At 35.5% G+C, this 16,499-nt stretch overlaps 1 protein-coding gene across 2 annotated transcripts in view; it reads left to right on the plus strand.

Moving 5' to 3' along the window:
• LOC148954349 (sodium- and chloride-dependent GABA transporter 1-like) overlaps nucleotides 1-16,499 on the plus strand; it is a 118,883-nt gene that overhangs the window by 18,716 nt on the left and 83,668 nt on the right. For both annotated transcript variants that reach the window (XM_089087051.1, XM_089087050.1), the window contains exon 2: nucleotides 4,398-4,532. In XM_089087051.1, coding sequence (XP_088943177.1) covers nucleotides 4,398-4,532 — 135 coding nt within the window. The remainder of the gene's footprint in view (nucleotides 1-4,397; nucleotides 4,533-16,499) is intronic.

Below are 16,499 nucleotides of genomic sequence, written 5' to 3' on the forward strand. Positions count from 1 at the left end.
TATTTAATTTTTGAATGTTTTTGAATTAATGCAGGTTTTGATTTTAGCTCACCGTACATGAATAATTAAAACAAAATTTGAACATTAATGTTACTTTTATTTGGTTAAATGGCTTTCTCGAAACTTGTTTAATTTTATTTACGAACGGTTTTTTCAATAATAAATATACGTAACTTACGAATTAACTTACGTAACGAACTTCTATATTCACATATTTTTAATACGTATATTAGAGGGTTCGCACCCTAGTAAATACATTGCTCTTTAAGCTAAAGTTCGAATTTTGTTCCAATTCTTTAAAAATTTAAATCACAAAGTTAATCACAAATGTCACTAATTTTAATAAATAGTTTCTACGATAATGCTAAAAAAATCTTTAGCTTGAAGAGCGAGTTATTGACTAGGGGGTGAACCAAATCCTACACGGAGCAATTTTTGACCATTTTAAGTTTTGATGTTGCTGATTACATTCAGTTGAAAAACTTTTTTTTAATATATTTAATATCTTTTTTTTAAATAATGCTGGGAAATCCGGCGCCCCCTTCATGGCAATGCCCCCTCCCCCATGAAAACTTCCTTCATGAAGAGATCCTCCCGCATAACCCTCGACCCAAACCCCCCCCCACCACTACCAGAAAAAATCCCCCCTGAAAGCGTCTGTATACTCCCCAATAACCAATACTATGTGTTAACATTGGGTAAAGTTCATAACTTTCAGCCCTCTCCCAGGGGACTTCGGGGGATTAAGTCATCTTAAAAGACATAGTTATCATATTTTCGACCATGCTGAACAAAATGGTTATCTCAAAATTTTGATCGGGTGATTTTGAGAAAAAAATGAGCGTGGGAGGGGGCCTAATTGCCCTTCATTTTTTTCGTCACTTAAAAAGGGAACTAGAACTTTTAATTTCCGTTCCAATGAGCCCTCCCAAGATATTCTAGGACCACGGGTTCGATACGATCACCCCTGGGGAAAAAAAAACAACAAAAAAACAAATAAACACGCATCCGTGATCTTTCTTCTGGCAAAAAATGCAAAATTTCACATTTTTGTAGATAGGAGTTTGAAACCTCTGTAGTGGGGTTCTCTGATACGCTGAATATGATGGTGTGACTTTCATTAAGGTTCTATAATTTTTAGGGGGTCTTTCCCCGTTTTTTCGAAAATCAGCCAAATTTTCTCAGGCGCGTAACTTTTGATGGGCAGGACTTAACTTTATGAAACTTATATATTTGAGATCAAAATTAAAATCTGATTCTTTTGATGTATCTATTAATTTCAAAATTCTGTTTTCTAGAGTTTCGGTTACCATTGAGCCGGGTCGCTCCTTACTTACAGTTCGTTACCACGAACTGTTTGACTATTTTCTCCATCATGCAAAACAAATGTTGACTGTTCGTAGCAGATAGTTTCTAACTATATGATGAGCTATCTACCGTTTCCGAAAATCAGCTCAGGTCACTTGTTCCTGAGCTTAGGTCATTTGTTCGCATGTGAGTCCAAGCAAATTCAGTCCCCCGTTTTGCATACAAGTCCAGGGGGCATTGTGGCAACATTGTCCGTCATGAGTCAACTCTAAAATCTCGATCATCCCTTAGTTCTATGACTATCTACCTTAGTTTTGCCCTAGGATGGATGGATGGATGAGACTATCTATCAGTAAAAGAAATGACATTATTTTTATACAATCCTAAAAAAGGGTTATGCCAGATTTGCCTCTCACTCAGACTATCTGTCTTTGCCTTTTCTCCAATTATCCATGGCTTGATGGTAACATGATTTTAATTCAACTCCGAAAACCGTTTCCGAAAGCAGTTTCCGAAAACGTCTCAAGCGTAACAGCAAACGTGGAAGTAGAACGAATCCACTTATAAGGATCATCTAAGAATTTCCGTGAGTTTTCTTGAATATTCAGAGCAATGGGAATATTTTTGACAAAATACTTTCGTTTTTTTAGCATCCAAACTGAAAAACGATCTATCTAATCCTTCAAAAAATATCAAAAAGTATTGGAAGATAAAACTCGTTAGATATATTTTAAGACCATACAATTTGGTACTTGTTTAGAATCCGGGCAACACGCAAGAAAGACCGCATCAAAATCTCAAAGATGCTATATGAAAAACAGGTATTGGCTGCCTAGTGAGGTACTGCTCTCTCCGTGACAAAGATTTAAACTTCAGTTTTTGGGGTTAAAGGGGCAAAAAAGGTACCTAGGCTAGGTTACGTATTTAACATATGCTATGCTTTACCCTCTCCCCCTTCTAATGTCGAAATATATAGCCCAAATTTGTTTCTGAACTATTATATTTTTTCCATACTTTGTTTTATTTCATTAGCACTAACCAAACTTCACTTCTCGCGTGTTGCCCGGATTCTAAACAAGCACCTACAATTTGTGCTGTGTAGAAATATTTTTGGTATGGCGTTTTACCAAAGTCAAAACGAAAATTCACAAAATCCTTCTTACTTTTTATTTACTAATAAACAAAGTTCTACTAAATTTACCTTGAACATCCTAATACTTCTACCAAACATTCTAAATATAATCACAGATTAAAAAACAAATTTACTGTGTAACAATGTTTGCTTTGTGAAACAAGCTCCAAAGTAAATTCATATTTCGTATTCACCTTCAAAAGACGAATATATTATTTTCAGCAGAAATCATGCAATCAGATGATCAAACATACAAACTAAAAAAAAATACTTCAAATAGTCTGACAAATCATAAAGCAAAAAAGGTTACTATCCAGTAACTCGACTTTGTCCCAGTGATAACATGACATTGCTACGCGAAGCCAATAGTTCTTAAGCACTCTAACAGACAATCCAAGATATTGTATATTTGGTTGAAGATATCAGATTTGATGGCCTCCAATCATGCTCTCCTCTTCAACCACTACCTCAATGCTTTTAATCGATTTGAAGTGACTTCATCCATAATCTCTTAAAAATGTTTTCATCAGAGGCAACGCTATAGCGTTGCCTATAGTAAAGGCCATACGGCTCCAATGTTTTAATATTTATTATTTATTTATTTTTTTTCCCAGAGGCACTTCATTTGAAAGGGAACTTCGTAGAAACTTCAAAGGGGGTTCATTCGACTGAAAATCGAGAGTTCTAGTGCCCTTTTTAACAGATGACAGTGATTGGAGGGCAACTAGCCCCCCCACGCCCATCATTCCCCCAAACACATCCATTAAAAATTTTGAGATAGCCGTTTTGTTCAGCGTATTTGATTTCCAGATAGAAAACATGTTTTTGATGAGGAAACTCCCCCACAACCTTCAGCGTAAGGGTTTTAAGTTATGCTCTGGGGGTATAAGGTTTATGTAGAATGTGTTGTCGTAGAAACTTCAAACAAGTCTCGTTCAGTTTGAAATGCAAAGGGCTGGTGCCATTTACAATAGTCGAAAGTGATTTTAAGGCAACTATCCCCCCTCTCACGCCTACCTTTTCTGCAGACGCTTCCAATCAAAATTTTGAGATAGCTGTTTTATTAAACGTAGATTTAAGTTCTGGAAATTAGATCTTTGAGGATGACAACTCTCCCACAGCCGTCAGGGCAAGGGTTGTAAGTTATGCCCTGGGGGCATATAAGGTTTTGTATGGACAACGTTGTCGTAGAACTTTGGAAATCGCTCAGAATAATGAAACAATCTAATCTAAGAGTGCAACTGCATATTGGTCTTTGGTCACTATCGGCGAGAAATTGAGTTTCAGGCATTATGGAAAACTATTAAATTGAGTAAATTATTAAAAAAAAGTTGGACCAAAAATATTCAACTATTTAAGATCGCCCCCTACCAACATATATTTCAGAAAAAAGCAAATACAGTGTATCCAAAGTTAAGTGGCTCTTATTTTTTGCATTTATCTTCAGAAGAGACTAATCTAAATATTTCTGACCGGGGGCCATTTAGAAGGTAGGGGCCATGGCAATTGCCCTTTGTTTCTGAAATATATCCCTTGTTGTATTTTCATTGGAACAAAATTATCCCCCTCCCCCTCGATACGAAAAATACCGTTTTTGTATCTGCATTATAAAAAAAAAAATTAGAAAGAATCCTAGCCCTCGCACCCACTTTTTCCTGAAGTGTGCCGCTGTTTTGGACAGCCTCTCTCAATGTATATTTGTTAAAATGGCAAAATAATATTTTCTAAAAAGAAATACCATAATCTGTTTTTGCTTACAGTAATTAAGGAGACACTCAATATACTCTTTAGTGAAGAGATTAAGAAGGGATTAATACAAAGATTACAAAACCATCCCCCAAAACATACGTTTCATAAAATTGCATAGCGCTGCCACCAAAGTTAGGTAGTTCTTAGTTTTTCGTTTGCACATAGCTATGTTGCTAAATAATGTTCCTAATCAATTACATGTTTTTAGGTGCATTCTTGATACCCTATTTTATTGCAATGGTGGTATGCGGCATACCTATCTTTTTTCAAGAAGTTGCTCTTGGACAATATCTTGGTTCTGGTGGTATGACACTGGTTGGTTCCATAGCTCCAATGTTCCAAGGTAATTTTTAGGAGTTGTGGGGCAAGTGATGTAATTGTGAATGCCCCAAATCTAGGTTTGAGGTCTGTTCAGTCCTAGATCCCTCGATTTGAAAATAGATTTCTAGGCCTAATAAAGTTTTCTTGTTCCTCCTATTTAAAAATGTTGTTAAAGGATGTACATAATAGGTTTTAACTTATAGAATCTTTTCCCCCTCTAATATGGATAATTGTAGGAATATGAGCAGTCGACCTAAGTGTAATTTTAATGACTTTACTTTCTGCTACTTCTTCTGTATTTTAAATTTTATGATTTTTTTTTATTGATATATGATCTTACACAATATATCCAGGAACATCACTTTATGACAATCTTCTGTATTTCTTCTTCCTCTTTTTCTTCTGTATTTTAAATTGTAAGATTTTTTTCTATTGATTATTAATCTTGCAAAGGATATCCAGGAATATCACTTTATGACAATCTTCTGATTTCTTCTTCTTCTTCTGTATTTTAAATTGTAAGATTTTTTATTGATAATTAATCTTAAGGATATCCAGGGACATTACTCTATGACAGTTTTCTGTGTTTCTTTTTCTTCTGTATTTTAAATTGTAAGATTTTTTATTGATAATTAATCTTATAAGGAATATCCAGGAACATAACTTTATGGGAATTTTTACCTATATTAAGGTCATATTTATGATAAAAGATACAAATGCTGAAATATTATAAACTCTTTTTATATACTTTTAGTACATTTAGAAGCAACCATAAGTTAAGTAAAGAAAGTTTTCAAAAAGTCATCAAACACCATTCAAAAAAAGTCTTTGGTACCGTCCACTAGGGGTACATCAGAAGATTCTTCTGTGCTTTTAGGGCTTTTAAAGGGCATTCAAACCTTTGGTGGTTTGACGAGTGGCAGCATCACCTTCATTTGGTTGATTTTATTCGTTTCAGCTTCTGTCTGTTCTAAATTTAGCCTCTTGAATGAGTTAGTTTCTGGTCATTTTAATTGAACTATTTTAAAAACTCGAAACTCACTCAGGAATCCGTTCTCAAGAGTCTCATTCCCAAGAGACCATATTCTACTCACACTTATGGTGAGAATTAGGTATTTTCAACTTGCCAAAATGCAGTGTCCTTGTGACTTAACTATGACTCTGTAGTGTAATCTGATCTGCAAGGGCATACTTTTTGAAGCAGCAAGGTTTCTAGGTTTGACTTGGTCAGATTTCCCCTAACCTTTTCTGCCATTTTTTTTGTTACTTTCAGGGACTAAATGTCTCTATAAAAAGCATTTTTCAAGGTATTTAGTTTGATGGTTTTATTTTCACACGAACTAGCCCTTTCAAATGTTACTGCTTGATAAAGAAAACAATGTCTCTCTTAATATCCCTCTTCAGTGTATTACAGTGCTAAGGCGAAGGAAAAAATAGACATTAATTGTCCATAATTCCGTGGTAAAAGTATTCTTTAATTTTATTGGTTACCAAAGTAGTTGATACTGCCTCCTAGTAGGCACAGGATTGATTCAGGGGATGACGATGGCTACAGGTTCATTATAGTGATTACAATCAGAGCATAATAGATGCAGCATAGAACCGCCGTGATTTAAGATTACTGCTGACGAAAACAGAGGCAAGGATTACTAAATTGTTATTAGCACATCAAGTCCATTATTCTCAATAAAATGATTTCTAATGTCTGAAATATTTTTTATTTAATTTTCCAGGTTGGCCAATGTGGTCCACAACTTCCATGATCGTTGTAAACACAAAACACACAAGTATCGCTATTTTGGAACAATGCGCTTGTGCACTGTCAATGAGCATGTGCAAGTATCACGAATATTAGAAACTTTACCAAAAGTGCCAAATTTAAACCAAAAGGAACGATCTTTGATTAGATGAAAGTGATCGACCTCATTTTCAACTAATCCGGGGCCTTTTGCAGTCAGTGGAAGATACTCTTTTTCGAGATCTTCCGCAAGCGCACTGGTCCAAAATAGTGACGCTTGAGTGTTCCATAAATGAGACTTGTGGACCACGTTTGCCATCCAGATTCTGTTCTGAGTTCAATAAGCAGTTTCGTAATTTTCAACATCGATGTTCCTAATTTACACTTTTATTTACTGTATTTTATATAAAAGGTAGAAACCTTAATACATGTATTTTTGGGTTGAACTGCCTTTAAAACTAAAAAAAAAATATTTTCAGGGAGTACTTTCTCTTTTTTGTTTAAAGGGGCAGTTAACTAAAAATTCTTTGCCAGCTAATTATTGTATGTCAGAAAAGAAAACCAACCAACCTATGTAAAACCTAATTGGCTTTCCTCTGTGAAATTTTGAGCCAGTACCGTGAAAAGAACAAACATATTTTGAGTTACAAGATACTCCAATTTGGAACATGTAGAACTTGTGCTGACAACTCATACAGGGAATTGTGATGATTTACATTTTGACATGGAAGTAAACACATGTTGGAAAATCCATTAAGGGCGTAAAGTCATTAAAATCTAAGAAATTTTGGTGTAAAATATTCAGGGACTCAGTCAAAGGTGGTTGAAGGAAAGTCTGAAATGGAGGAAGAGCGTCGACCAGTGTCCTATAGGTGGCCTAGCTCTGTGACGAGATCTAAAAAGTATTAGTGTCATTGCAAGAAGAAGACTAAACACAAATAAAATACTTCGTGGTAACGAACTGTAAGTAAGGTGCGACTGGGCTCAAGAAGTCAAGAGTAACCGAAACTCTAAAAAACGGAATTTTTATATCAATAGATACATCGAAAGAATTTTCTTTTTATACTGATTCCAAATATCTAAGATCAATCAAGTTTAGTGTTACCCATAAAAAGTTACGAGCCTGAGAAAATTTGCCTAATTTTTTACATAGGGAGAAAACACCCACTAAAAGTCAATAAATGTGAATGAAAACCACACCATCAGATTCAGCGTATCAGAGAACCTTACTGTAGAAGCTACAAGCTCCTATATACAAAAATGTGGAATTTTACTTTTTTTGCCAGAAGAAAGATCACAGATGCGTGTTTATTTGTTTTTTGTCCTAGAAGATCGGGAGAGGTGCATTAAAGAGCGAGCGTAAAGAGCGAGGCGTTCAGGAGGGGACAGCCCCCTTCATAAACGGAATAATTTTTGTTCGTTTAAGTTTTAATGTCGTTCCTTACCTCCAGTTAAAAAAACTTGTTTTTTTTATTTAATTTATGAACGTTTTTGAATTAACGCAGGTTTTGATTTTGGCTCACCGTATAAGAATAATTAAAACAAAATTTGTATATTAATTTTACTTTTATTTGATTAAATGGCTTTCTCGACACTTGTTTAATTTTATTTACGAACGTTTTTATTAGTAATAAATATACGTAACTTACGAATTAACTTACGTAATGAACTTCTATATTCATAGATTTTTTATACATATATTAGGGGGTTCACCCCCTAGTCCATACCTTGCTTTTTAAGCTAAAGTTCGAATTTTTTCCAATTTTTTGAAAATGACCCATTAATCACAATCAGTTGATCAGTTGAAATCAGTTGAAAAACTTGTTGTTTTTTTGCTTAATTTCTAATCTTTTTCTTTAATAATGCTGGGAAATCCGGCGCCCCCTTCATATCAATGTCCCTTTCCCCATGAAAACTTCCTTCATGGACAGATCCTCCCATATAACCCCCGAAAAAATCCTCCACCTACCAGAAAAAAATCCCCCCTGAAAACGTCTGTATACTTCCCAATAACCAATACTATATGTTAACATTGGATAACATTCATAACTTTCAGCCCTCCCCCCGGGGACTTTGGGGGATTAGGTCATCCTAAAAGACATTGTTATCATATTTTCGACCATGCTGAACAAAATGGCTATCTCAAAATTTTGATCGGGTGACTTTGGAAAAAAATGAGCGTTGGAGGGGGCCTAGTTGCCCTCCATTTTTTGGTCACTCAAAAAGAGCACTAGAACTTTTAATTTCCGTTCCTGTGAGCCCTCCCATGATATTCTAGGACCATTGGGTCAATACGATCACCCCTGGGGAAAAAAAAACAAATAAACACGCATCCGTGATCTTTCTTTTGGCAAAAAATGCAAAATTCCACATTTTTGTAGATAGGTGCTTGAAACCTCTACAGTAGGGTTTGCTGATACGCTGAATATGATGGTGTGATTTTCATTAAGGTTCTATAACTTTTAGGGGGGTCTTTCCCCCTTTTTTCTAAAATCAGCCAAATTTTCTCAGGCGCGTAACTTTTGATGGGTAAGACCACAGTGGGTAAGACTAAACTTGATAAAACTTATATATTTTAAATCAGCATTAAAATCTGATTCTTTTGATGTATCTATTGGTATCAAAATTCCGTTTTTTAGAGTTTCGGTTATCATTGAGCCGGGTCGCTCCTTACTTACAGTTCGTCACCACGAGCTGTTTGAAAGTAGGGAGCAAGATTAAAACTCAAAATGAACAGAAATTATACCACATATGAAGGGGTTGCCCCCTCCTCAATACCTTGCTCTTTACGCTAAAGTTTGAATGTTTTTCCCAATTTTTTAAGAAGGGAGACTGAAACACCGGGGCCGTTTAATTTTAAAAGGGTGCTTTTTAAAAAGTGCTAAAAGCTTTAGCGTAAAGAGCAAGGTATTGATGAGGGGGGCAAGGGGGGCAACCCCTTCGTATGCGGAATAATTCTGTTCGTTTTTAGTTTTAATATTGCTCCTTACTTTCATTAAATTTTTTTTTTTTTTTATTTAATGAAAACATTTAAAACCAAGGTTGATTTTATTCTTGATATTTGATTCTGTGCCTCTTTTTGATAGCCATTAGCACTAACGATAGTGTACCTGTATCGATAGTTTGACATCTGTTGATGATAGTTGATTGATAGTTTCTCGAGTAGGGCTGTTTCGCGACAACTCTTTTGAATAGTCTTCTAAATCTCCACCAAGCTACCGGCAATAATTATTGACAATTCAGAACAAAATTGTTGACACTTGTTTTCAATATATAGCCTTGGCAAAATTTGGCACAAGACCATTACCATGTGAAATTAAACTCTTGCGCAATATTTTTTTTTATGTAAATGTAGGAACAAGCTGGTCCCCAAATGAGAGGTGGGATTCAATATGTTCCAAGTATCAGCATATCAAGATCCCCATACCTGAGCTATGATTCTTATCCACCTTTCAATTTTCACCTTGTTTATTCATTTCTGCTCTGTTTTGTGGTTTTAACCATTCAAGGGCGCCGGCAGAAAATTTTCCAGGGGGGTGGGGGGCTGACGCCAAAATAGCAGCGGTGGCTGGGTAACACTTTAGGTGGTTTAGGTCTCCAAACTACGACTTTACCCCGAAGAGGACGAATTTGCAATCAATTTAAAATCCTGAGAAGCTAATCGATTTAATAGTATCAATAACTATGTTTTATAGGCTTCCCAGTTGCAAAAGAAGTAAAGCCACACGATGGCAGTACTGGATTCAACCAAGTTGATTCGCTTTACTTGTAATGAAATTAGGCTAAGTTTTGTGATCTATAATTGCGTATTAGCTATAATGAGGGGGGGGGTCATTGTTTAGGTGGGAGTAGGGTAGATTCCTACATAAACACATTTTAATGGAGAAACTGCTTACTCTTCACGAGGCTTCAGATAAATGTTGAAAGAGGTAGGGGGGGGGGAGTAGGAATTAATTAAAATGTTTCTCTATGCAGCTAAAATGTTACATTTCCATATCTGCCAGCACAGAGGTGGAAAAGGCAACGCACGTCATCACCAGCTCTGCCAAGAAACTTCTTTGGGGTGGCAAATACTGCTAGGAACTTAGTTTTCAGCCAAAATTCTTTAGTAGTAATATTAACAAGGACTTTTCACCAAAATTACTAATTCATCGACATTTTTCTGTATATTCAAATTTTATCCAAAATTGAAATTGCAAATTAAACACAGGGCGGTACTAATCAACGTAAAATTATTGATTTACACATTTTAAAAGCAATTAACCAGAGATTTAAGCGACCGGTACCTCAAATTATATCTTGGTTAGGCCTGTATGGGTATGATTTGGAAAAAAATCAGAAATTAAGTAAAAAAAGAGCTTTTCACCTGACAGTAAGGGACAGATTTGAAACCTATTTGAATAAATTATTCTTTGTATGAAGGGGGCTGTCTCCTCCTAAGCTCTTACTCTTTACTATGAAGTTTGGCTTTTTCCCAAGTTTTTAAAGAAAATTTGCAATTGGAAAAAAAAATTCAAAGCACTATGTGTGTAATGAGCAAGGTGTTGAGAGGGGGGCAGTCTCCCTTATATACAGAGTAATTTATATTTGTTTTAATTTTTAAACTTGCTCCTTATTTTATTTGAAAATCCTTTTCTATTTGTTTAATTACATTTCATGAAACTGTAAAGTTTTATGAATGCAATAATTTTGGTAATGCAGGAAAAACGATCAATATTTCAATGATCTCTGTTTGGATTTTGAGAGATGGGCCGGACATTTTGAGAATTTGCTTAACCGAAAAATAGTTGCAGGAAAAGATATAGAGGAAAATGAAAAAAATTTGTGATAGCTTGGATGTGAAGGAAGATTTGTTTTGTGAGGAGGAATTGGCGACAGTACTAAAAGGATTAAAAAATAATAAGGCTCCAGGTGCTGATAGGGTGGTAAATGAGTTTCTTAAATATGGTGGCTCTGAGGTTAGAAATAAGTTACTGAAGATTATGAATATGATTTCTGAAAAAGGGGAAGTACCTAACGATTTTAGGAAAACCTTAATTAAGCCACTTTATAAGAAAGGTGATAAAACTGAGTGTGGTAATTATCGAGGCATTAGTCTTGTCTCTGTAGGTAGTAAATTACTCAGTAATATGATACTTTTTGGACTGAAAGATGCCGTAGACAAAGTTTTAAGAGAAGAACTGCGCGGTTTTAGAACAGGTAGAGGATGTGTCGACCAATCACTCTTAGGCTATTAATTGAGAACTGACTGAGTTGTCAAACACCTTTGGTCCTCAGTTTTATAGATTATGAACAAGCGTTCGATTCTGTTGATAGAAGAGCTTTAGTAAAGGTTTTATCCTTGTATGGTATACCAGAAAAATACATTAAAGTGATCAGTACGACAATAACGCTGCTGCGGTTAAGGCAGGACAAGAGGTTAGTAGCTGGTTTTGTATTAAATCAGGAGTTCAGCAGGGTTGTGTTCTATCCCCCTTTATATGGATTATTTTGATGGACTTTGTTTTAAGGAGCACAGGAAAGGCAATGGGAGACCACGGAATCAAATAGGGAATAAAAACTCTCCTGGACTTAGATTATGCTGATGATTTAAGCATCCTAGATGAAAGTGTGAGCAAAATGAATGAAGTTTTAGATGTTTTGCGAGTTAAGGGTGCTAGAATAGGGTTGAAAATTAATGTTAAGAAGACTAAGTCACTAAGACTAGGAATAAGTGAGGATGAAAAGGTTACATTGGGTAATGAAAAGATTGATTAATTCGGCAGCTTCATTTACCTTGGCAATATTACTAGCGAAGACGGCGGGAGCAGTGTAGATGTTAAAAGTAGAATAGCTAAGACTTAGGGCGTTTTTTCACAATTAAAAAAAGTTTGGAAGAATAGGAAGATAATTCTGCAAACCAAGATTAGAATATTAGAACCTACAGTGATGACAGTGGTCAAATACGGCTCTGAAGCATGGGCGCTCCGAAAAGCGGATGGAAATTTGCTAGATGTTTTCCAGAGAAATTGCTTAAGGATTGCTGTGGGTACCGGGCTGACTGACCGTATTTCAAACAATAGACTATACAAAAAACGTGGTTCAATACCGCTCTCTAGGCCTATAATGAAAGAAAGGTTGAGGTGGCTAGGGCACGTTGTGCGGATGACAGATTGCCGAAGATTGCACTTTTCGGCCAACCGTCTAGGGCTAAAAAGAAAGCAGGTCGCCCTCGTCTGGGGTGGGAGGACGTCATAAAGAAAGATTTAAAGGACATGGGGAAATTCCTGGGAGGGTGTAAAAAGGGACGCTTTGAATAGATTGGGATGGAGGAGGAGCGTACGTAGCTGTGTTGACCTCAGGCGGCTTGGTGCTGCGGTGAGATGTTAGTAGTAGCAGTAGTCCTATTTTGAGGGTAATCAAACAGTTCGTGGTAACAAGTTGTAAGTTTGTTACCACGAACTGTTTGATAGCCCGACCCGAAGGAGTGACCTGGCTCAATAGTAACCAAAACTCTAAAAAACGAAACTTTGATACCAATAGATATATCAAAAGAATTGGCTTATTATGTTGATTAAATAAAAAAAAACAAGTTTTTTTAACTGAAAGTAAGGAGCGAAATCAAAACTTAAAACGAACAGAAATTATTCCGTATATGAAAGGGGTTTTCCCCTTCTCAACGCCTCGCTCTTTACGCTAAGGTTTGACTCTGTCACACAACTTTATTTTTTAAAACAATAAAAAACTTTAGCGTAAAGAGCGAGGCGTTGAGGAGGGGAAAGTCCCTTTCATACACGGAATAATTTCTGTTCGTTTTAAGTTTTAATGTCGCTCCTTACTTTCAGTTAAAAAAACTTTTTTTTTATTTAATTTCTGATCGTTTTTTAGTTAATGCAGCTTTCATTTTGGCTTACCGTCACTGAATAAGTAAAACAAAATTTGCATATTAATTTTACTTTTCTCGTGCTAAATGGCTTTCCAATAAACCAAAACCAATACTATACAGAAATACCAATACAGAAATTATTCTGTATATGAACGGGGCTGTCCTCTCCTCAACGCCTCGCTCTTTACGCTAACTTTTTTTATTTTTTAAAAAATAGAGTTGTGAGAAAGTCAAACTTTAACGTAACGAGCGAGGCGTTGAGGAGGGGACAGCATCTTTCATATACGGAATTATTTCTGTTCGTTTTAAGTTTTAACGTCGTTCCTTACTTTCAGTTAAAAAACTTGTTTTTTTTTTAATTTAATTTTTGAACGTTTTTGAATTAATACAGGTTTTGATTTTGGGTCACCGTACATGAATAATTACAAAAAAATTTTCATATAAATTTTACTTTTATTAGGTTAAATGGCTTTCTCGAAACTTGTTTAATTTTATTTACGAACGTTTTTATTAGCAATAAATATACGTAACCTACGAATTAACTTACATAACGAACTTCTATATTCATATATTCTTTATACGTATATTAGGGAATTCGCCCCCTAGTCAATACCTTGCTCTTTAAGCTAAATTTCGGATTTTGTTCTTTAAAAATGACCCTTAATCACAAAGGTCGTTAATTAGAATAAATAGCTCTTATGAAAGTACTAAAACATCTTTGGCTTAAAGAGGGAGGTATTGACTAGGAGGTGAACCCAATCATATACGTAATATTTTCTGTTCGTTTTAAGTTGTGATGTTGCTCCTTACTATCAGTTGAAAAACTTATTTTCTGTTTTTTTTTTAAAGAATGCTGGGAAATCTGGCGCCCCCTTCATAGCAATGTCCCTTCCCCCATGAAAGTTCCTTCATGGAAAGATCCTCTCACAAAACCCCCAACCCACCCCCCTCCCCCACTACCAGAAATAATCCCCCCTGAAAACGTCTTTATGCTTCCCAATAACCAATACCATATGTTAACATTGGGTAAAGTTCATAACTTTCAGCCCTCCCCCCGAGGACTTTGGGGAATTAAGTCATCCTTAAATACATAGTTATCATATTTTTGACCATGTTGAACAAAATGGCTATCTCAAAATTTTGATCGGATGACTTTGGGAAAAAAATATGCGTTGGAGGGGGCCTAGATGCCCTCCATTTTTTTTGGTCACTTAAAAAGGGCACTAGAACTTTTAATTTCCGTTCCAATGAGCCCAACCACGATATTCTAGGAGCACTGGGTCGATACGATCACCCCTGGAAAAAAAAAACAAAACAAAAAAACAAATAAACACGCATCCGTGATCTTTCTTCTGGCAAAAAATGCAAAAATCCACATTTTTGTAAATAGGAGCTTGAAACATCTACAGTAGGGTTCTCTGATATGCTGAATATGATGGTGTGATTTTCATTAAGGTTCTATAACTTTTAGAGGTTCTTTCCCCCTTTTTTTGAAAATCAGCCAAATTTTCTCAGGCACTTAACTTTTGATGGGTAGCACTAAACTTAATGAAAGTTACATATTTGAAATCAGCATTGAAATCTGATTCTTTTGATGTATCTATTTGTATGAAAAACCCGTTTTCTAGAGTTTCGGTTACCATTGAGCCGGGTCGCTCCTTACTTACAGTTCGTTACCACAAACTGTTTGATTCCAAATACACAAGTTTTATTAAGTTTAGTTTTACCCATCGAAAGCTACGAGCCTGCGAAAATTTGTCTGATTTTCTTAAAATGGGGGAAAGACCCCCTTGAATTCATAGAATTTTAATGAAAATCACACCGTCAGATTCAGCGCATCGAAAAACCCTACTGTGGAGGTTTCAAGCTCATATATGCTAAAATGTGGAATTTTGTAATTTTTGCCAGATGAAAAATCCTGGATGGGTGTTTATTTGTTGTTTGTTTTTTTTTCCAGGAGTAATCGTATCGACCCAGTGGGCCTAGAACATCGGGAGAGGGCTCATTCTAACGGAATTTAAAAGTTCTAGTACCCTTTTTAAGTGACTAAAAAAACTGGAAGGCAACTAGACCCCCTCTCACACCTCGTTTTTCCCAAAATCCTCTGATTAAAATTTTGAGATAGCATTTTTGTTCAGCATTGTTGAAAGGCCCAATAACTATGTCTTTGGAGATAAAATGACCCCCTTTAGTCCCTAGGGAAAGGTTTTTAAGTTAAAAAATTTGCCCATTGTTTTATTTGTTATTGGGAAGTATGCATACATTTTTGGGTGGGGGAAGGGAGGACGAATTTTCTGCTGCGAGAATTTTCCCTGGAGAGGGAAGTTTCCAGGGGGTGAAATTTTCAGGGCAAAGTTACACTGGGTGAATTTGCCGGAATTCCTATACGGAATTTCTTTATGTCTTGCTTTCTCTTTACCGATTCAAATTTACGCGTGGAAATGTTAAGGGTAATTGTCCGGGGTAAATTTTCGCCAGGATTGAATTGTCTAGATGATATTTTTGTGGGGAGGGGGATTTTTCATCGGAGATGGAGCCAGGTATCCAGGCGTTATTTAAAAACGATAAGAAAAAACAAGTTTTTTGAACTGAAAGTAAGGAGCAACATTGCAACGAAAGCAGTTGCCAAAAAACTCTAGCGTGAAGAGTGAGGTGTTGACGAGAAGGTGACCCCCTTGATATACGTGATAACTTCTGTTCGTTTTATGTTTTAATGTGGCTCCTTACTTTAAGTTTCAAAAATTTGTTTTTTTAGAGACTAACATTTTTCTAAAGGCAATGGAAAAAGCATGTCAATTAAAGTAAAAGTATATAAAAATGAAAAAGTAAGTAATTGCAAAATATACACAAAACAATAGCCTACTTACTAAAACTACGATATAAACTCCCAGCATTCAGTTCTCTTAAGCAATGCCGAAGCGTTGGACGGATATTTTTTAAACAATATCGACAGTTCTGAACTTGGTTATCAAACACCAAAGTTTTTAATGCCTTTAGACTTCGTGTTTATAAAAAGTAACGCATCATCCAAATAGTTTTTTTCAAAGTAAAACTCTAAAACTAAGATTAAGAAAATCAAATAAAAATTTTAATTTAATATTTTAAATTTAATTTTGAATACCAAAAACCTGTGTATTTGACACCTTTATACTTCATAACTGTAAAAAATTAAATCTTTTTCAAAGTGACAATTAGATAAATACAAATCACTCCTGAAAAAAATGATAATAAAACACATAAAACGTATCCGTTCAGGTGGAAAATATAGAAATTCCCAGCATTTTGTTCAGGGGAAATATTTCCAATTATAGTGGTCTTATGTACCACTTCATGGGTATACTTTTGCAATGCAAGCAAAAGTTGACGGCATATTTTTACAGAATTTG

This window comes from Artemia sp. Qi Xiang Cuo, chromosome 3 (genome assembly GCF_049724085.1).
Source record: "Artemia sp. Qi Xiang Cuo chromosome 3, ASM4972408v1, whole genome shotgun sequence".
In the NCBI taxonomy this organism is placed as follows: domain Eukaryota; kingdom Metazoa; phylum Arthropoda; class Branchiopoda; order Anostraca; family Artemiidae; genus Artemia; species Artemia sp. Qi Xiang Cuo.